The following is a 22,537-nucleotide window of genomic DNA, read 5'->3' as shown; positions in this document are numbered from 1 at the left end:
AACCAAGAGGAATTTAAAATGTTACAGCTTTCAAAATAAAAGTGTCAATCAAACGTCCTCCCTCACCATCTCTTTTAAAATGTTTTTAAAATGAGTAATCACATTGTTTCCATTCAAATAGCAATAGAAATACTTCACACTGACTTAATATTAATATTCTTACTCTCTGACTCTCATTCCATCAGCCTAGTTTGTTTATATTTTGTGCTTAGGCTACATGTCCATCTTATTCTAGTGAACTCAATACCGTAATTCAACTCAAAAGATTTCAGTTCAGACAGGCTCATTTATTAGTTTTTCTTCTGCAATGAAAACTTTCTGAGCTGAATTAATTTTAAATTAAATGTAAAGATGTATTAAAAGTTAATTAGAAAAGAGGAGTGGACACCAAACTTATATGATATCTTATAGTATAGCCTATCTACATCTATGTATTAATAGAAGAGCTACATAATTATAGCACAAACTGAGTTAGTGGTTGTTTTGTTTTTCATGAATGTCTAAAGAGATTTCCCCTCAGAATCTTCACTTTTACTAGCACGTGCTTTTATTTTGAGTAAAAACCGCAACCGGAAGTCAAACTCGTTTACATTCTGGCGGGCTTAACCGCGTTAAACAGTTTAAAAATGTACAAAAACCGAGTCAAATAAAGTCAGAACTGTGAGAATAAAGACTTCTTCTTGTTGTCGCACACCTGTCTCCGTTTCCCGCCGCCTGTGTCCTCACTTCACGGAGTTTTAAGTCGTTGTTGTTGTCGGTGTAGCGTGCTAACTGTTAGCCGTTAGCTTCTCCTCCTCCTCCTCCTCCTGCTTCTCAGCGTCAACACGGCCGCCATCTTGGTACGGGCTTTCTGACCATAGACATTGATCAGACCCTTGTAGAACAGATTTTAGCATATTTATGCACGTGGGTGTGTGTCTGAGTATGTAAGTGTATGTTAATACATAAAAAAACAGAGCCAAATTTGGCAAAAAATTATGAAAAATGGCAAATGAAATCATAGGGAAGGAGCAGAAACAGCTGGGATGTAGGCTATTTATGATGACAGAGTCGAACGGAAAGCACACAGGATTTTGGCTGATCCCAGTTAGACGCCCCCTGGCCAATGAATTTCAAAAACTCCCCTCAGGAAAGGCTATAGAGCTGCCAAAACAACGGAAATATAAGAAATCATTCATATCGAATGCCTTTTTTACTCTTTTACTTTTTCACTCTTTTACTCTTTCTTTGTGTATTGAATGACATGTTATTCATTTAATGTGTGTTATTGTGGGATTTCATGTGTTTTTAATGTGGTTTTATGTGGTGAAGCCATAGACAAATTTCCACATTGTGGACAATAAAGGAAAGATTAAGAAAAAAAAAAAAAAAACGGCCTGAAAATCGGTTGAATATTCAGTGAGTTATGGCGATTTTAAAGGTGTACAGAAAAGAAAACTGAATTTGAGCCCACTCTGGATCATAAAATTAATGTGATAACTTATCTTTCAGACGATGTAGGCCAAACTTTGTGCAAAATTCTTTTTTTGAGTAAATCTGGGATGAAAGTGTGAATTTTTTGTTTCGCATTGGATAATGCAGGCGCACGGATTATACGTCAGCCTGTACACGATTGATGGGGGGGGGGGGGGGGGGGGGGGGGGTAGTGATTCGGTGAACGAATTTTTTGAACGACTCATTTTAAGGAACTGATTCTAGTGATTCAGTACAGTCAAAAGAACTTCCGATCCCATCACTAAAGTAGACGCGGCTTCCCCCGTACCAAGATGGCGGCCGCTCGGTGTAGTTTCAACAGGAAGGGGCGGCGCGGCGGGAAGGAGGAGCTGCCGCTGCTGCTGCCGCTGCTGCTGCTGCTGCGGGACAACTTTTTTAGTTTTTAGCACCGCTTCATTTCCTCGTCTTGTCTCCGTGTGTCAGTCAGTGTCACGGTGCTTCACTTCTCCCAGACCAGACCAGACTAGACCCGCCACCATGTACCGGTGCTTCGGAGAGCTACTCACCCGGGGAGCGAGCGGCATCAGCGGCTACAGCCAGTCCGCTCAGTCCGCTCTGCTGCCGCTGTCCTCGGCTTCTCTGCTGCCGCTGTCCCGGTCCCGGTCCCGCTGCTACAGCCAGGCCGTGGACAAGGACGACGACCCGAACTTCTTCACCATGGTGGAGGGCTTCTTCGACCGCGGCGCCGCCATCGTGGAGGACAAGCTGGTGGAGAGCCTGAAGACGCGGGAGAGCGCCGAGCTGAAGAGGAAGCGCGTCCGCGGCATCCTGCAGATCATCAAGCCGTGCAACCACGTCCTGTCCGTCTGCTTCCCCATCCGCAGGGACGGCGGCGAGTGGGAGGTGATCGAGGGCTACCGAGCCCAGCACAGCCAGCACCGCACGCCCTGCAAGGGAGGTGAGAGGAGGCTACAGCACCACACACAGCACCGGTTCAGGGTTAAGATTATTAGATAGATAGATAGATAGATAGATAGATAGATAGATAGATAGATAGATAGATAGATAGATAGATAGATAGATAGATAGATAATTTTATTGTCTGCCCCAAGGGTAGCAGAAATGTGTCTTTGACAGGGCTCATCACTTTACATACACTCAATAAAAACACAGTAACGTTAAGGCAATAAAAACATTTACAAAAATAGAAAGCACAATAGCAGCAAGTCAATTATTATCAATCAGAACCAGGACCAGGAAGTCAGTTCATGATGATGATGATGATGATGATAATGATAGTGGTTCACACAGGTAAAGGACAGGTAACATCACACTGAGCTCCTCCCACAGTGACACAGGATAATAATGATAAAAAAAAAAAGATATATAGCCTATGTTATCTGTTTGTTGAAATGAAGATGGTAAGACATAGGCTAATTCACTTGTAAACAGTATCAAAGAGTACAGGATGCATAAAGAAGTAAGGGATAAAAAATATAAATATATAAAATTTACTATACAAAAAAAACTCTATAAACTAAGATATGTATTGTTATGTACAAAATATGATTATGAACCAGAACCAGGAAGTCAACACGGTGTCAGTTCATGATGATGATAGTGGTTCACACAGGTAAAGGACAGGTAACATCACACTGAGCTCCTCCCACAGTGACACAGCTCTCTGTCTGTTTGTTAAAATGAAGATAATAAGACTTTTTATTGATCCCACATGTGGGAAATTCACTTGTAACAGTAGTAAAGAGTACAGGATGTGTAAAGAAGTAGCCTAAGGGATAAAAAAATATAGAGAATTTACTATGTACAAAAAGAAAACTCTCTCTATATATGAAGAGTTCATTTGCAAAAGCAGATAACTCCGTTTAAAAAATAATTCTAGAATCTTCTTTTTTTTTTTAACATAAGGTGATATCAGTCAAACCAAAGTTGAGTGACTTTGAGATGTAACAAAACAGACATCAGCTATCTCAAAAAAATAAAGTTTTATTGAAAACAACACTATGCAAAGAATAATTACAAAGCCTCAGCTCATTTTTTTTTTCAAAATGGCACTTATCTGCTTTTGCAAATGAACTCTTCATATATAAACTAAGATATTATGTATTGTTATGTACAAAATATGATTTAAATAGCAACTATACATGTTGTTTGGACAAAGATATTGCACAGTGTGGGTGGTCATGAAAGTACAGCTTGTATGAATGAGCATAAAATACACAAGAATAAGTGATGCAGAAAAGAACAACTGTATTTATACAAGTGGGTGAGGTGATGTAGTGGATGATCCAGGTGATGGAGGAGGGGGAGGAGTCTCAGCTGGACTTCCTGTACAAACACTGTTGTCTCAACCTGTGCATCGCTGCGTCTTGTCTTCACTTCACTTTTATTAACTCACAACCACAGACACAATAGAATAGAATAGAAACTTTATTTGTCTGAAACCGTAACAGAAATGAGTCTTTGACAGGGCTCAGCAACAACACCTTTACACACACACACACAATGCTCCTCTGACATGATGATCCATGATGTTTGAACCAGGTGACGTCATGACATCATCATCACAGTGTTTATATCAATATATTTATTTATTAAAGCAGATCAACTAAAGGTCAGGATTAGGGCTGTTCGATTAATCGATTTAAAATCGTAATCGCGATTATTTGCCTAGGACGATGTTAAAAACGTGAAATCCTAAAAATCGATTTTTTACTCTAACTAGGGTAATTACGGTAAACCCCCGTTCATGAATCTGCGCTGCGCTGAATTACCGTAATGACTGCCGTCTGCCGCCTCCTTCCTCTCATCACGCTCTCCCACTGCTCTCCCCACACACTGTAAACAAGCATGTCGGCATTCTGCTATGACCAGCGAGGATTTCATTGCCGAAAAGACCAACAGCCCTTTTCCACTACACAGTTATAGCTCTGCTCGGTTCGGCTCGACTCGGCCGTCATATCACAGCGGCGGGGTGGTCATATAACAGCGGCTACAGCCGTGTCGTCTCGATTACGGGCCGCGTGGTTTTCCACAGAGCAGACATTTAACTCAGGTGACAGAATAACAACAGTTTGTCGGTGTGTTTTTACTGTAAAATGAGCGGTATTGATTCTCGTGACGGACGTATGGTCGGACGTCGCGCTTGCGACTCTTCCGGTGACAACGCTCTGGCCAATCAGTGGAAGGCAGTCAGTTGACGTCACGTTTATAGATAGATAGATAGATAGATAGATAGATAGATAGATAGATAGATAGATAGATAGATAGATAGATAGATAGATAGATAGACAGACAGATGTGCTTTATATATTGCATATTATTTAGAAAAACTGTTTTGTATTGTGAAACAAAGTTTTGAATAAAAAAAAAAAATAGATAGATGGATGGATGGATGGATGGATGGATGGATGGATGGATGGATGGATGGATGGATGGATGGATGGATGGATGGATGGATGGATGGATGGATGGATAGATAGATAGATAGATTTTTTTTTTAAATTAGACTCTAGGTCCATTTAAAAAGACACAAACAGCACACAAAATAGTTTGTCATTTAACAAAAAAATCGGAATCGGAATCGGAAATCGATTTTTGAGAGAAGAAAATCGAGATTTTACTTTTGGGCAAAATCGAACAGCCCTAGTCAGGATGTAAATGTAGTGATGAGGAAACTTGACACAAATTAAAACCAAGCTCAGTAAAAACCTGAATCAGACCAGGTTTTGCTCCTGGTTCTGTCTGTGATGCCGAGGTCGGGTCAGGAGTAGGGATGTCACGATTACTTGTTGTGATTATATTTTGACTATATTTGATTTTACACATTCATAGTGTTGTGAAATGTATTGATGCATAATAATCGTGATAATCATAACACCGTGATTATTTCTCTGACAATAATCGTACCAAGAAAATCTATAAGCAGCTGAAACCTCCTCCTGGTTTCACACAGAAGAACCAACAACACATCTAATCATTTCACAATGTGACAGTGTGAAACCTCACAGCAGCATCATCATCATCATCATCATCATCATCAGTTGTGCTTTGTTAGTTTGAGGTATTATTTAAATGTTTGATTTTAGAAATGATAACTTAATTTATAGAAAAGTTTTCTCACTGCTGAACTCAAAAGTGCAACAAACAACTGGTGCAGTAAAATAATGATGAATGGAAAATAAACAATAGAAAGACTGTGTGTGTGTGTGTGTGTGTGTGTGTGTGTGTGTGCGTGTGCGTGTGCGTGTGCGTGTGCGTGTGCGTGTGCGTGTGCGTGTGCGTGTGCGTGTGCGTGTGCGTGTGCGTGTGTGTGTGGTTGTGTAACAGCTACAGTTCTGTGCTTGTTGAGAGCGGCATCAGACAGGTCCAACGTGGTTGAGTTTCCTCCTCTGACAGGAATGTTGAGAGTCCAGTCACCTGCAGACTCTGTGTGTGTGTGTGTGTGTGTGTGTGTGTGTGTGTGTGTGTGTGTGTGTGTGTGTGTGTGTTGTCATGCTACTCTTGCCTCACAATCTGTTAAACATGCGGTCGTCTCACACACACACACACACACACTGAACATCAGAATGTTGTCTAAACTGTTGAGTTGGTGTGTGACAGGTTTTACATTCAGAGTTGACAGTATTTATTTTGCAGTGTAGCACAGTAGACGTGTACCTGTCCTTCAGGTGAATCATTGACCTTTTCTACACGGTTGTGACGCTGCAGCTCAATGGACACGAGTCTAGAAGGTTTAAGGGGGTCCCCAACTTCTTCTCGAAATGTTATCACTTTTTCTAGAATTTTAAAAACTTCTTTCTTGAAATTTTTTACTTTCTTTTTAGACATTTTACCTTTTTTTTTTAATAGAATTTTTATAACTTTTTTTTTTTTTTTTTGAGAAATTGTATCACTTTTTATAGAATTTATTATTATTATTTTTAATTTTACCAGTTTTAATTTTTTTCAAATACATTTTTTAAACTTTTTTTTTAGAGAAATTTTACAAATTTTTTTCTAGAATTTTTTTTTTTCTTAGAAAATTTTACCAGTTTGAGTTTTTTAAAGCTTTTTTTTGATGAATTTCATTTTTTATTTGAATTTTTTTTTTCTTTTTAGATTTTTTAAACTTTTTTTTTTAGAAATTTTACAATTTTTTTCCAGAAATTTTAAAGCTTTGTTTTTGAGAAATGTTACCAATTTTTTTTTAGAGAAATTTCACAAAAAAATTTCCAAACATTCACACCATTGGCCCTAATTTGAACGTACATTGACTAAGAAAGTAATGTTCTTCAGTCTCAGAACAAATATTTGTGTATTTCTGGTGTTATAAATGTCAAAATTTTGTCCAATGGGGGTCCATGGTCTATTTTGTGTCTGTTTCGGGTCCTTGATGTGAAATAGTTTCAGTACCGCTGGTTTAGACGAAGCTGCTTGCAGGACAGATGGAGATTAAAAGACAAGGAAGTGTCAAAATAAAAGCCGCGTCAGGTGACACCCAGGTGAAGTAATGCACGTGTCTGCAGGCTGGATCAGTGTTGAACTCAGGTCAGTGCTGTGTGGGCGGTGTGGAGTCGTTTCCTCGACAACACTGACAGGAAATATCCCAGGAAGTGTCTCAGATTTTAGGATTACAGCTCAGAGTCTGACTGACACCGTGTGACAGACTGGCCCTCTGGTTTAACACGTTACACACACACACACACACACACAGTTACTGTAAAACACAACAACATGTTTAAGCTGTGGTGAGTTTGGAGCCGTTCAGCTGAACTCTGTCAGTCATGTGCTGCGCTGCCGTTAGCCTGTTAGCCCTGATGCTCATGATGCTAACTCAGCAGCAGCTATTTCTGCTCAGCCACACTGAGCTGACAGCACTGGTTCCTCAGGCTCAATGATAATAATAAATGAATGTTGATTAAATATGTATCTTGACTCTGGGGACGGAACTGCAGCCTGAAATAACCCGCTGAGTCTGACTGGGACTGTACCAGACTGTAACTGACTGTATGTTACTTGATCCGACTGCACCAGACTGTAAATGACTGTAACTGACTTTATCCGACTGTATCCGACTTTATCCGACTGTAACCGACTTTTATCCGACTGTAACCAACTTTATCCAACTGTATCCGACTTTATCCGACTGTAACCGACTTTTATCCGACTGTAACCAACTTTATCCGACTGTAACCGACTTTATCCGACTGTATCTGACTGTAACTGACTATCTGACTCTAACGAACTTTATCCGACTGTAACTGACTGTATCCGACTGTAACTAACTTTATCCGACTGTAACTGACTTTATCCGACTGTATCCGACTGTAACTAACTTTTATCCGACTGTAACCGACTTTATCCGACTGTATCCGACTGTAACTAACTTTATCCGACTGTAACTGACTTTATCCGACTGTATCCGACTGTAACTAACTTTTATCCGACTGTAACTAACTTTTATCCGACTGTAACCGACTTTATCCGACTTTATCCGACTGTAACTAACTTTTATCCGACTGTAACTAACTTTTATCCGACTGTAAATGACTTTTATCCGACTGTAAATGACTTTTATCCGACTGTAACTGACTCCTGTGTGTTATATTGAGTCCAGTGTGATGAGCTGTGTGTTAAACCTGTAGAGCAGGCGAAGGTGTGTAGGTGTGAAGGTGTGTAGGTGTGGATCAGGTCTGTCCTGTCTCTTTAAATGAGGCTGTTGTAGCAGGACCACACCCAGACTGACTCACCTCCTCTTCCTCCTCCTCCTCCTCCTCCTCACGCCACCCTGTCTGCCTCCTCTCTCCTCCACTCTCCCTCTCTCTTCCTCCTCTTCCTCCTCCTCCTCCTCCTCCTCCTCCTCCTCCTCCTCCTCCTCGTGTTTCTTTGTTCTTCCTGCTTCTCTCGTTTATTTTCTGTCTTTTCTTCCTGCAGCTGCTCAATAAAAATTCACCACAGTTTAAATTTGAACTTGTTTGTTTCCACTCGACTCGGAGCTGCAGCCATTTTGTCTGTGTGTCTTCACCACTGGGATGTGTGCGCGTGTGTGTGTGTGTCTGCAGTAGCAGCACTGTGTGTTCATAGGGATGTGTGTGTGTGTGTGTTTTTACAGTGGTGTGTGTTGGCTCAGCTCCACACTCATTTGCAGCATCATGCAGAAAGAACTGTGTGTTTTTATTTTCCATCTCTGCTGATCTTTGCAGAGAGGTTTGACCTCCGACTGTCAGTAATCTCTCTCTATAATCTGATTATAATGAGTTTAATCCACAGTTCATTTCACTTTATTAACAAGAAAAGAATCAGATAAGTGAAGATGTCTGAAGGTGTTTAGGAGGGTGATTCACATTAACCTAAACTATGTCTGTGAAGATTTTAGGGACATAGGCTACTCATGAAAACATGATATTGTTCATTTTCATTTGAAAGATAACTATGTCTATTATGTGGCACAGTTCATGGTTTGTTACCAAAATAGTCTTTTTTTTAACGTTTTTTAACTGATTTTGGAGTTGCAAATTAATTACCGTAATGCGTCCAATGAAAAATTTCATGGTTTCACCTAGGGATGTCACGGTTACTTGTTTTCACAATTAATCGTGGTATTAAACGCCACAATTAATTGATCGTAAAGATTCCTAAATACCGTCAGTTTCTGAAAAAGATTATGTTGGAAGCATATCGGCAGATGTGGCGCCAAAATAAAGGAAAATGCACAGATACTGGTCCATTTATCTAAAGTAACGCTGAATTAGTAGGAATTTAAATGTTAGCGTGTCATTTGTATTGTGAAAAAAATGATTAAAATTAACTTAAACATTTAGTATAGATGACAATTAATGACTTAAATATTTCAAACACTTCCCCCTGTGGATTAGTAACTGGTCCTATATTAAGAGACTAGTAATGTAATTACATTTTGACTATATTTTATTTTACACATTCATAGTGTTGTGAAATTTATTGATGCATAATAATCGTGATAATCGTAACACCGTGATTATTTCTCTGACGAATAATCGGACCAAGAAAATCTATAATCGTGACATCCCTAGTTTCACCTCAATATAGCATCATAAATATTCACGCAGTTTCATAAAAATGTATATGAATTTGTTTAAAACTATACAATTTAAAAGATTATGATAAGATTTAATGGTTTCCTGTGGAGGTCTGGACTAGAAACCGTACTCAGAGTTGTCGTTGTCGTGTGTGTTTCAGGGATCCGCTACAGCACAGACGTGTCGGTGGACGAGGTGAAAGCTTTGGCCTCTCTGATGACCTACAAGTGTGCAGTTGTTGGTGAGTACACACACACACACACACACACACACACACACACACACACACACACACACGGTGCAGCTGCTGTGGTTGTGGTGTGTAATGCAGTGGGTCTGTTCCAGATGTGCCGTTTGGTGGAGCCAAAGCCGGAGTGAAGATCAACCCAAAGAATTACTCAGTGAGTTCTCACACCACCACTCTGACAGACGCTCTGTTCTCCCACAGCCACAAGGCTCCTCAAACGCACCACGTCTGACTCACTGAACACACACAGAGAACACAACAACAAAGAAACAACAACATGGAGGAAACATTTTAAGTTGCAGAAGAGAGCTACAAGAAATATAAATCAATCGAATTTTACATAACCAACTATGTCAATTTAAAAACCCTTAAATGTCATGATTTAGTAGAACTTAAAGCAGAAGTAAGCAATATTTTTGTGTTAATATAAGTCTTAAATAGTTGTATCTTCCGACAGCAATCACTTCTATAGAGTGTTTGGTCTGAAACACGGGTCTGTCAGTCACTCTGCTCTGCTCTGAGCCCAGGAGAAAACTTTCCTTGTATCCTACAACCTTTATCCAATGAGGAGAGAGAACGGCATAAAGGGGCAGTCCTCTCTGTGTGCCGCAGATTTTCTCACAGACTTGATGACACCTGTCGTCGCCGAGGGAACCACCACAGATTATTGTAAAAGGTTTGAAAGTCCGAGGCTCGATCCAAAAACGCTTTCACACAGCAGAAAATCACGTTGCTGCTTGATCCGAAACTGTTTAACACGACAAAAAGCTGAACCACGGCATGATGATGTAGTTTGATCCGACACTAGACTGTTGCTCTAACGTGCCGTTTTTTTAAGCCGAGGTTAACCAGATAATAAATTCATAACTGGATAGAAGATTGCCTACACGGGTACCCGGGTACTCAGGTAACCGTGCACATCCCTATACAGGGTTCTTACGGATCCTTAAAAAGTCTTAAAAGGCATTGAATTCATTAATCTAAAAACAAGGCCTTAATTGGCATTAAAATGTCTTAAATCAATGTTTCAAAAGTCTTAAAAATGTTAACACATGATAAGTGGTATTTTATAGTTGTAATTAGTCTCAAATCTCAAAATAATTGGTAACATTCTGACATAGAGAAGTTAGTGGCGGCCGTCACCGCTAAATCTCTCACCGCCTCCAGCTCCCGAGTCAGTTTTTTTTTTTTTTCAGACTTTTTATGCATTTATTTTGAAAGGACAGCTGTGGAAAACTCGTGCGAGTTTGTAGTTTTCACCAAAGTCCGTACTTTTAATGGAAACACACAGAACTCAAATTTCTTTTAATGCTCATCATTTCCCAGTTATTTGAATCACTTTGGATGGAAACATACGAACGAGCAAACGTGACCTTTTTAGTTTATCATCTCCTCTCCACAACTACACAGCTGTTAAATGATGTCACTCACTCACTCATAGACCCCTCCCCCCCAATGATTCATGTAGCAGTCACTTTACCTTGGATCACATAGGAAAGTGGGTAAAATTGTCCCTAACCCTATGTACTGTATGTGGTGACGTTTTTATTTTTTTTTCTGCATTTGTGTTTAATGTGAAGTCAGTCTTAAATTTCATTTCAAGTGGCTTTAAAAACGTCTTAAAAAGTCTTAAATTTAACTTGGCTTAAGCTGTAGGAACCCTGTTATAACTGAATAAACTAAACTACACAGTCAAAGCTGCAGGTCATGACCTCACCTCTGTCATGATGTCATGATGATGTGCTGCTTCTCTTCTCTCTCTGTGTTTCATCACCGGCTGCTGCCTCGGCCTCGTCCAGTCTGAGTCGCACACACGTGTCACACACACACTCCTGAACCGACAGTGTGTGTTCCTTTCACTGCTGATAACACTGTTGACCCCCACTACACACACACACACACACACACACACACACAATCTGCTGTTCAGGGCATCGGTGCCGGCAGGAAACGCTGAGTCGTCAACTGGCAGAGAGACACTGGGATTCTCTCTCTCTGTCTCACACACACACACACACACACACACACTCTCACACACACACACACACACACACACACACACACACACACACACACACACACACACTCACATGTTTTCTTGACCTTCGCTCTCTCTCTCTCTCTCTCTGTTGAACTCGTCGTTCTTTCTCACACGTGCAGCTCTGAGGCCCGGTGACCTCTGACCTCTGACCTCTGACCCCGGTTCAGTGTGAACAGGCAGAAACAGGAGTCAAACCGGTTCTTGACGCCTCTGACTCGTTAATGACATCACAACCACCTGCTACGTCACACTTTTGCTGCGTTCAAGACAACTCGGAAGTCGGAAAAAAACGAGCTCTGAGTTGTAAAAAATGAATTGAACGGCGTGGAACTCTGAAATTACAGGTGGGAAACTCGGGTATCATATCAGAGCTCCGACTTTCTGACTTGACGTCACAACAACATCAAAACATGGCGGCCCTCGTCTTAAACTAGTGTTGTCACGATACCAACATGTTGGTACCGGTATCGGTACCAACATGTTTTTCGATACTTTTCGGTACTTTTCCAAATACAAAGAGAACACAAAATGTCATTATTGGCTTTATTTTAATAGAAAATCTTAGAACTATAACCTATGCATCAGTAAATCAGTAAACAGTCACTGCTGCTGCAGGATTACATTTCCATCTATATTAATCTGAACTCTTCCTAAATTAAAACATTAGTGGTCTGTTGAATATGAATGAATATCAACTTGTTTTCTTTGCAGAAATTGTTATCAGTAGTTTATAGAATGAAACACAAACGTTCATGTTACTCAAACACCCCCCACCCCCCCCACCCCCCCATCAACGCAATATCGTTCCGTTAATTCATCTCCGCGTCGCGCTCCTTCGCTGTGCTCACTCACACACAGAGAGAGAGAGAGAATGCATGCCAATGGTAAAAAGGAAACTTATCCACCAGCAGTGTTTGCATTAATTAACGAGTCTGTGGCGGCCGTCTCTCTCTCTCGTGCGCTGGCGCACACACACAGACACATAAACACAGGCACATGGACAGGTGAAGCACCTTGCTTCGTTTGTGACTCACTCGCTCGCGGCGACTTCACGCGGCGACGTCACCGCTGCCGGCGGCACAAAATGAAAGTACCGGTCCCATCTAAGCCCAGTATGGTACCTTTTTAAATGTCTCAGTACCCCGGTACCACTCTAGTACCGGTATACCCAACAACCCTATCTTAAACGGTTAGAATTTAGACATTTTAATTTATTTGTTGAGGTTTGAATGCATATTTTTGTGTAGTATTGCAGTAGCCTGTATGAAATATGTTTATATTTAGCTGTGATTGTTGTATGGTGTGAAATTGTGTTCCTCGTATGTGATGAAATAAGGTTTAACTGTTATCAAGGCTGTAACATTATATGTGCACTCATCTGCAGCGTCTCCTCTCCTCCAGAATAAACATCATTTCCTGCTGCATTGATTTTTCATATTCAGCGATGAGCCACAATACGACAAACTTCCTTCAGGTAGCCATGTTTTTTTTTCTCCCGAGTTCCTGCAGCGTGAACGCAATGATGTCGGAAATTTCCGAGTTGGGAATCCCGACCTCGGAGTTGTTATGAACGCAGCATAACACCCCGACTCAGCAGCTTTTTGTCCGTGCTGAGTCGCCGTAGTCTCAACAGTCTGACCTCACAGGCTTCATGCTGCTCAGAGAGTTGTGTGTTGTGTGTTGTTACTGTTGTTGTTGTTGTAAAGGTTAAAGTGTGACATTTTAAACAGTGTAGGAGTCAGGACAGGTTCGCCTTGTTTCCATTGGATGATTGATCGTCAGAGTTGCACCACTGACGTCTAAACCTGGTGACACATAGTTTCAGTGTTAAAGTGGTTAAATAATTAGCTACTGTCTGTGGTTCCTTTAGGGCTGTGGCAGTAGTTTATAAAATAATATCTCGCAGCAACGTATTGGAGAAAATAAGGAACTTGGACTAATTAACTTGTTCTCACGCTGATTAAACATCCTGAGGGTTTTATTGGATTAAAGGAGCTTTGTGATAACACCAACAGGACACACACCTGGCCACACCTGTACAGGAGCATCCGGTGTTTCAGGTTTAACAGTGTTGAAACTGAACTGAACTGAACTGAAGTTTTGTTTTGTTTAATTTCAGGACACAGAGCTGGAGAAGATCACCAGGAGGTTCACCATCGAGCTCGCCAAGAAAGGCTTCATCGGTGAGACGGAGCTCCGAGATTCTTCTACATGTTTCATACAGTTGATTATTAACTGAATCTATATCTGAGTATAGATTGAGATCTACACCCCTAGGGTTCCTTGAGAGGGTTTAAGGGGGTCCCCAACGTTTCCTCGAAACTTTACACTTTTTTTTCTAGAATTTTTAAACTTTTTATGACTTTTTCTCGAATTTTCCCTTTTAAAAAAACATTTTCTCGAATTTTTAAACTTTTTCTCTTTTTTTTTGGAGAAATTGTGATAGGCCTACTTTTTTTCAAGAATTTTTACTCTAGAAAATTTTACCAGTTTGAGTTTTTTAAAGCTTTTTTTGATGAATTTCATTTTTTATTTGAAATTTTTTAAACTTTTTTTTTTTAGAAATTTTACCATTTGTTTTCTAGAAATTTTTATCCTTTCTTTTTGAGAAATTTCACTAAAAAATTTCCCCAAAATTCACGCCAGTGGCCCTAATTTGAACGTACATTGACTAAGAAAGTTACATTATTCAGTGTCAGAACAAATATTTGTGTATTTCTGGTGTTAGTTTCTAAATTTGGTCCAATGGGGGTCCGTGGTCTAATATGTGTCAATTTAGATTTGGATTGGATTGTACTTTATTGTCCCGAAGGGAAATTTGTTTTGGGCTCGGAGCCACTGCATACACAAGACAATACATAGACATCCATACAAAATACTTTCACACCTTTAACATGCATTCAAAACAGTGAAGGGTGCTTCCACTCTATCACAAATAGGTCAGTAAAACAGTCTGTAGAACTGATCAGATCAGCAGCTCTTTAAGTTAAAGTGCTACAGTATGTGCGCTGTGGTTCAACATAGAGAAAAACTAAACTAATGGAATAATTTAAGGTCCTTGATGTAAAAAGGTTTGAGAGCCGCTGCTGTACAGAGTCTCTCGGTGTCTGTGGTCTAATATAGCAGCAGTAGTAGTAGTAGTAGTAGTAGTAGTAGTATTAGTAACCTGCTGTCTGTGGTTTTGTTCAGGACCAGGTATCGACGTTCCAGCTCCGGACATGAGCACCGGGGAGCGGGAGATGTCCTGGATCGCCGACACCTTCGCCACCACCATGGGACACTACGTGAGTCTGAGCGTCCGCCTGCACTCGCCCACAGCGACCAACAAAAACTTTAATACCTATTGAAATGTGGATTAATACACCAATACACAAGACTTGTGTCTACTGTACCAGCAGAGGGCGCCATGCGGCTTCTTCACAACCTTTATTTTGAAATCCACTGGTCCCTGCAGTCAGGGTCCTGGTGACTCAGCTGGTGTTTGATCCCAGCTCAATATATCAACATCTTTTTAGATTATTAATTAACTTTAAAGGGACAGGTCAACATTTAGTCAGATCCTCCTCTCACCATAACTAAACCCCTACAGTCATAGCAGCAGGTTCATCACCTTTAATTATCGGTGCATGTTATTTTGAGATGCGCGGTGAGTGCAGAGAGTGCAGCTACTCCCGTTTACTCAAGAAAGTAGTTCTGTGTATTTTAGGGGTGGGAATCTTTTACTATCTCACGATTTTTGGGGCTACGATTCGATTCAAAATGGATTTTCGATTCAAAACGATTTGATTCCTAATGATTTCTGCTTCAGTCTATCGGTGTGCAGAGGATCCTCATGATCTACTCCAGTCTGCTTTGCAAGACCGAATGACTCGAAAACGTTTGTGCAAGTGCTAAATAAATCACTGTGACCTCCTTTAAGAGTGTGCGGCCGGGCAACCCTCTCTTTTTCTACGTTACTTTTTATTGCCCTGCACCTCAATAGCCTACAGCATGATGTGCGTATATAAAAACCTCCTTTTCCCTCCCTCTTCAGGACATCAACGCTCACGCCTGCGTGACGGGGAAGCCCATCAGCCAGGGCGGGATCCACGGACGCATCTCCGCCACCGGCCGCGGAGTTTTCCACGGCATCGAGAACTTCATCAACGAGGCGGCGTACATGAGCCAGCTGGGAATGTGCCCGGGCTTCCAGGACAAGACCTTCGTCATCCAGGTACGGCCCCGCCCCCTCCACGCCATCCTGTCTGTGTGTGTGTGTCTAAAATTAGTCTCAAATCTCAAAATAATTGGTAACAATCTGACATAGAGAATTTAGTGGTGGCCGTCAACACTAAATTTCTCACCGCCACCAGCTCCCAAATCTTTTTTCCCCCAATCATTCATGTAGCAGTCACTTTACCTTGGATCACATAGGAAAGTGGGTAAAATTGTCCCTAACCCTATGTAATAGATGTGGTGTTTCATTTATTTATTTATTTATTTTTTGCATTTGTGTTTATTATGAAGTCGGTCTTAAATTTCATTTCAAGCGGCATTAAAAACGTCTTAAAAAGTCTTAAATTTAAGTTGGCTTAAGCTGTAGGAACCCTGGTGTGTGTTTGTGTGTGTGCGTGCAAGCGTGCGTGCAAGCTTGTGTGTCAGGGTTCCTACGCAAGTATGGAAAAGTATGGAATTTGATTTTATACATTCCCAGGTCTGGAAAAGTATGGAAAATGGAAACTATTATATGGAAATATATTTTTCTTAATACTTCTCTGGGTTTGGTCTCATCTGAAGTCATTTGGGTTAATTACTTTGTATGCGCTATTGTACCTACAGTAGCTACAATCTCCAGGAAATTATTTGGTTACTATTAATGGCATACACATTCAGAATAATGAAAACAAATGGTACCTGTTATGCTTTTTTATATTATGTACATCTATTTACTCAAATATCACAAATAATATGAATATTTTAACGAGAAGTCTGGAAATCAGGGTCTGGAAAAGGTATGGAATTTGGAAATTAACGTGCCCTCTGCTCCGCCTGCAGGGCTTCGGGAACGTCGGCCTTCACTCCATGAGGTATCTTCATCGCTTCGGAGCAAAGTGCGTCGGCGTCGGAGAACTGGACGGAAGCATCTGGAACCCCAAAGGCATCGACCCCAAAGAGCTGGAGGACTACAAACTGGTCTGTACCGGTTCAGCACCACACACACACACACACACACACACACACACACACACAAACTGGTCTGTACCGGTTCATGGTGTTGCTTTTCGTCAATTATGATGAAATATTGTCGTCAACGAACCTTTATCACGTGACGAAATAATATAAAACATGTTAACGAGCGCCAGGTGGATTGTTTATGAACCTTAACGAGCTCTGGCCTGAGGATCAGAGGTTACCACGGCAACTTGAGGTGGTTACCGATGACGATAGGGGCCCCCCAGGCTGAGACAGACAGAAACGTGGAGAAAAAGAGCGATTTTCTGCCTCTGCACTGCTCTCGCATTTAGGTTTACTGTGACAAAACGGTAACTCCTATCAGAACAAAACACAGACCGTCATCGCTGTAAGGACTTCCTGAACGATTTGGTACGATTTGGTGTTTCTACAGTAAATATTTTGGAGACACGTGCGAGTTTAAAACATCGGTCCGTTCTGCTTCTCTCAGAAAATCTTTGTATTGGAGTCAATGAGGAGCAGAGACAGACGTGGCCGCACTTAGAGGCTGACAATTAAAATTCTGTAAGTCTCTCTGATATTTTGAGCACATTGTGAGAGACAGAACAAGTTTGTCTACAAATTTGGAAAAAATCATGTGTGTAGAGTGTAAATTGTGGCCAGGAGGAGTGTGGAAAGAGAAAAAATGTAGAATTTTTCTGGGCTCTCTCCCACTCTGACCGATGATGTCACGCACTCTGACACGAACATTCCGTCCAATACACACCCATTATAATCTCATAATTTCTCCCAAAAATGATCATGGTCATTGAACAGGGATTGATCAAAAACTATATGACCTATCAAAACGTGGAGTAATACGCCAATACACAAGACTTGTGTCTACTGTTTAAAGTTTAAATGGAGTCTCTAGGTGAAAGTATGCCTGAGCAGTAGACAGCAGTGGCAGTACGAAAGGTCCATTGATTTGTTCGTTTTTTGACCTCCTCCCATTCATTCTCTATGAGAAATTTTTCGCAGTTTTACGTGACTTACATCGACAAAAATTTAATATTTAATATAATATTATATAAAATATAAAAATATAAATTATTAGGCAAAAATGAGAATGTATTTGAACGTCCGATGAGAGAGAGATTCTGGCCCTTCGACATATATGGTATATATAGTTGGTGACCCTGCTGCTCTACACAGAATACTTATATATTAATGATAACGCTGCGCCACCTGCTGGAGGAACAGGGTCAAAGCTGCACTAACTGATGCCCTCTGTGTGTGTGTGTGTGTGTGTGTGTGTGTGTGTGTGTGTGTGTGTGTGTGTGTGTGTGTGTGTGTGTGTGTGTGTGTGTTGCCAGGCCAACGGCACCATCGTTGGATTCCCCAACTCGACGCCGTACGAGGGATCGATCCTGGAGGCCGACTGCGACATCCTGATCCCGGCCGCCGGCGAGAAGCAGCTGACCAAGAGCAACGCACGGAAGATCAAAGCCAAGGTCTCTCACTCTAAAACACACACACACACACACACACACACACACAGCTGCTGTGGCTGTTTTCCCATCATGCCTCAGTGCTCTGACCTGGCGTCTGTGTTTCCTTCAGATCATCGCTGAAGGAGCCAACGGTCCGACGACGCCTGAAGCCGACCGCATCTTCCTGGAGAGAAACGTCATGGTGATCCCAGTGAGTGATGATGATGATGATGATGATGATGATGATGATTTTTTTTTTTTTTTTTTTTTTTTCGGTGTTAAATCCTGCTTGTTTTTTTGTGTTTTTTTTTTCAACTTTATTGAAAGTTGTAGCAACAACAAACCTTTCAGTCTTTCCAGCTCACATTCGTTACAATAGTAACAGCAAAGTTACAAATATATGACAGTATAACAAAGGTTAAGCAAAAGAGAAAACAATCAAATTAACAATAAAAGAGAATTATAATTAGACAGATTATTGGTTGAACATTTCTGAATGTATGTTCATTATGTATTGATAAACATTTCTTATTTGTAATTATTTTTAAGAGACTTAAAATAATAATCAACTTCAATCGAATTGAAATGGATAAGGAATTTCCCCAATAAAATATAAAGGTTTACTATAGCACATAGTTTATTTTCTTTGAATTCAAAATAAGTGAAAATGTTCTTCCCCTCAATGTTGATTTTATGTTTAGTTTTACATAATATATAGTTCTCAAGTTCTTTCCAAACCGCTATATGAACAACCATAAAACAAATGAGTTACATTTTCAAGTTAAATTTCACATGATGATGATGATGATGAAGAGTTAGTTATGATGTCACCCCCCCCCCCCCCCCCCCCCCCCCTCTAGGACATGTACCTGAACTATGATGTCACCCCCCCCCCCCTATAGGACATGTACCTGAACGCCGGCGGTGTGACGGTTTCCTACTTCGAGTGGCTGAAGAACCTGAACCACGTCAGCTACGGTCGACTCACCTTCAAGTACGAGAGAGACTCCAACTACCACCTGCTCAGTGAGTCCTACTACCACCTGTCGCCATGACGACCTGACCCCCCACCGAGGCTGGGATGGCCTGGTCGCCATGACAATCTAACCCAGTGATCCTCACTATTTTTTTCACAAGAGCCACATGGGCAGTGCAAAATCAAGGGGAGAGCCACTTTTGCGACAACATACTAAGTCACTTTTACAAATGTGCATTTCTACATATAAATTGGACATCCCACAAAAAAAGAAACAACACAGCCAATACATTTTCATTTAAGACCATATTTACCTTAATACTGGGATGAGGGGAAGCTGAGCATGTCCTTGACTTTCTTCATGTAGTTTGTTGTCAATCACAGTGAGGGTTTGTTGCATATTAAACACAGAGGGTTCATGCCGAACAAATAAAAATGTGTCTGCCCACTTTTTCTTGTTAAAAACGGTCCATCACGCTGGCTAGCGGAGCTAACGGAGCTAACGTAGCCTACCTGCAAACGTGAGCTGTGGTCAAGTGTTGTAAACAAAGCCACAAGGCCTGCGGGCTGCGTTGCCAGGTTTGACAATGCCCCCTTTAGGGATCACCATTAGGCCAATATTAGAACGTCTCTGATTAGGCTAAGGCTTAAAATACTTCCTTTCACCTTCATTATTTGGGTGAAGGGAGAAGTATAATTCGGATGTTTGTGTTTTTGTAGTGCAGTGTTGTATGTTTATGTAGCACATTAGAAAAAATGTATTGGCTGTGTTACCACATAGGAAGCTACCATGCGAGCCACCAGTTATAGCTTGATGAGCCGCATGTGGCTCGCGATCCGCGCAACGAGTAACACTGCTCTAACCCCTCCCCCTTCCCCTCCCTCCCTGTCTGTCCTCAGTGTCGGTCCAGGAGAGTCTGGAGAGGAAGTTTGGGAAACACGGTGGCGCCATCCCCGTCGTCCCCACGTCTGAGTTCCAGGCCCGCATCTCTGTGAGTATTAATACTGATACTACTACTAGTAACTAATAATACTACTACTACTAATACTATTACAAGTAACTAGTAATACTAATACCGCTGCTGCTGCTAGTGATACTAATACTATTACAAGTAGGGTTGCAAAGGGGCGGAAAATTTCCCATACATTTCTGGAAAATCTCCATGGGAAGAGTTAAGCTGGGGAATTTTGGAAATATTCCAAATTGGAAACCTTCTATGGGAATTATGGGAATTTATGGGAATTAACTGGAAATTGGGGGTAATTTAAACAAACTGTATCATATCCAAACATAAATGTAAATATTTAGTTTTGTCATAAGCAGCTAGACATCCATGCAAAATAACACAATTAAAAAACATTTCAACAGTAGAACTTTATCAAGTTTTAATTCTTGTATGAACAATCAGTTCTTTTACTGAACAACAAAAACATGAATGTTGAGTAAAATGTTACTCCCCCCCCCCCCCCCCCCCCCGTAAGCAGTGTGCTTTGTGCATGTGATTGAGGAATAGCATATAGATATTAAAGTGTACTTGCATTAAATCTGGTTGTTTTATTCCCGTGAATTCCCATGGAAAGTTTCCAACTTTGAAAATTCCCGGAATTTTGCAACCCTGATTACAAGTAACTAGTAACTAGTAACTAATACTGCTGCTAATACAATACAATACATCACAAGTGACGTCTCAGATCTTTAAAAAGACAGACGACTGTAGGACAGTGACGAGGAGCAGGACGACGTTTGACCGATCGTCCCTCTCAGTGCAAGACAGATAAGTCCACGGTCAATGTTCTGACTGTGATTGGAACTTTTAAATAAAGTTTTGAAGAAAAGAAAAAAAGTGCAAGACAGATAAACACCTGTAGAATTATTTACCATCAGAAATGAACTAAAGAGGTTCAGTGTGAAAGTTAAGTTATCGTCAATACAACAACAACAACACGTTGCTAATGTTTAATGTTAAATTTAACTTGTGTTTTAATCTGTAATTTACAACTGCAACTGTGTTTATTTATTCATGGTTTTATTCACTGTGTTTGTATGATTGCATTTATTTTATTTATTGTATTGAGTATATTTTATTCTATTCTAAAGCCTGAACAGAGTCTCATATCTATCACATCAGTTCTACTACTGCTGATGCCAATACTATGACTACTACTACTACTACTACTACTCATACTGAGAGTACTACTATGACTGATACTAATGATGCAACTACTGGTACTACTGTACAACCCATAATAATTATACTACTACTGCTGCTACTCACCACTGTGTCGTGTTGTGTTCAGGGAGCGTCGGAGAAAGACATCGTTCACTCCGGTCTGGCCTTCACCATGGAGCGTTCTGCCAGGGTAACACACACACACACACACACACACACACACACACACACACACACACACACACACACACACACACACCGCTCTGCCAGGGTAACACACACACACACACACACACACACACACACACACACACACACCGCTCTGCCAGGGTAACACACACACACACACACACACACACAGACAAAAAGTCGTACATTTCCTAAGAGAAAAAAGTCATAACATTACGAGAATAAAGTCATAAATTTAAGAGAATAAAGTCATAACATTACGTAAATTTACGACTTTATTCTCGAAGTTTGTGATTTTTTTATTTGTCAGTGTGGCCCAAGTAAAATTAGTCGTTTTTGTTTGCTTTGTTTTGTTTTATCTATTCTTTTTTATTTTTTTTCTCTGATTACGGACACTTAGTTTGTTTTGATTTCTGTGTCCACTGCATTGAAATAAAGATTTTAATCAATCGATCAATCGATTGATCAAAAGATGATCATCTGTTCTCTCTCTCTCTGTGATGCAGCAAATCATGCGAACAGCCAACAAGTACAACCTGGGTCTGGACCTGAGGACGGCGGCGTACGTCAACGCCATCGAGAAGGTGTTCCAGGTTTACAGCGAGGCCGGACTCATCTTCACGTAGACACAGACGAAGACGAAGACGATCCTCCATCCTCCTCCACATCTGTTCCCTGTCCTCCGTTATTATCTCTGCAGGATTTCTTAACTGACCTCTAAACCTTTTCTTCTTCCTCCTGCTGCTCCTCCTCCTCCTCCTCCTCCTCCTCCTCCTCT

The 22,537-nt window shown here is 40.9% G+C and overlaps 1 protein-coding gene across 1 annotated transcript; it reads left to right on the top strand.

Annotated features, from left to right (window-relative positions):
• Nucleotides 1-1,831: 1,831 nt before the first annotated feature.
• Nucleotides 1,832-22,535, top strand: LOC310997917 (glutamate dehydrogenase, mitochondrial-like). The gene is made up of 13 exons (XM_083987758.1): nucleotides 1,832-2,392; nucleotides 9,652-9,732; nucleotides 9,837-9,892; nucleotides 13,899-13,962; nucleotides 14,969-15,063; nucleotides 15,813-15,992; nucleotides 16,814-16,951; nucleotides 18,307-18,444; nucleotides 18,554-18,634; nucleotides 19,326-19,449; nucleotides 20,300-20,391; nucleotides 21,698-21,760; nucleotides 22,266-22,535. The coding sequence occupies exons 1-13, from the start codon at nucleotides 1,972-1,974 to the stop codon at nucleotides 22,383-22,385; spliced, it is 1,653 nt and encodes a 550-aa protein (XP_083843884.1). The 5' UTR covers nucleotides 1,832-1,971; the 3' UTR covers nucleotides 22,386-22,535.
• The last annotated feature ends 2 nt before the right edge of the window (nucleotides 22,536-22,537 follow it).

Source organism: Trachurus trachurus, assembly GCF_905171665.1.
Source record: "Trachurus trachurus genome assembly, chromosome: 15".
Lineage (NCBI taxonomy): Eukaryota > Metazoa > Chordata > Actinopteri > Carangiformes > Carangidae > Trachurus > Trachurus trachurus.
The sequence above is the reverse complement of the archived record's forward strand: the minus strand, read 5'-3'. Positions and strand labels throughout refer to the sequence as shown.

Excerpts from the sequence above, each read along its gene's own strand:
- LOC310997917 (XM_083987758.1), top strand. The coding sequence starts at position 1,972 with ATGTACCGGTGCTTCGGAGAGCTACTCACCCGGGGAGCGAGCGGCATC. Across the intron at positions 9,893-13,898 it reads TCAACCCAAAGAATTACTCA|GACACAGAGCTGGAGAAGAT; the intron begins GTGAGTTCTCAC and ends GTTTAATTTCAG. Across the intron at positions 18,445-18,553 it reads CACGGAAGATCAAAGCCAAG|ATCATCGCTGAAGGAGCCAA; the intron begins GTCTCTCACTCT and ends TGTTTCCTTCAG.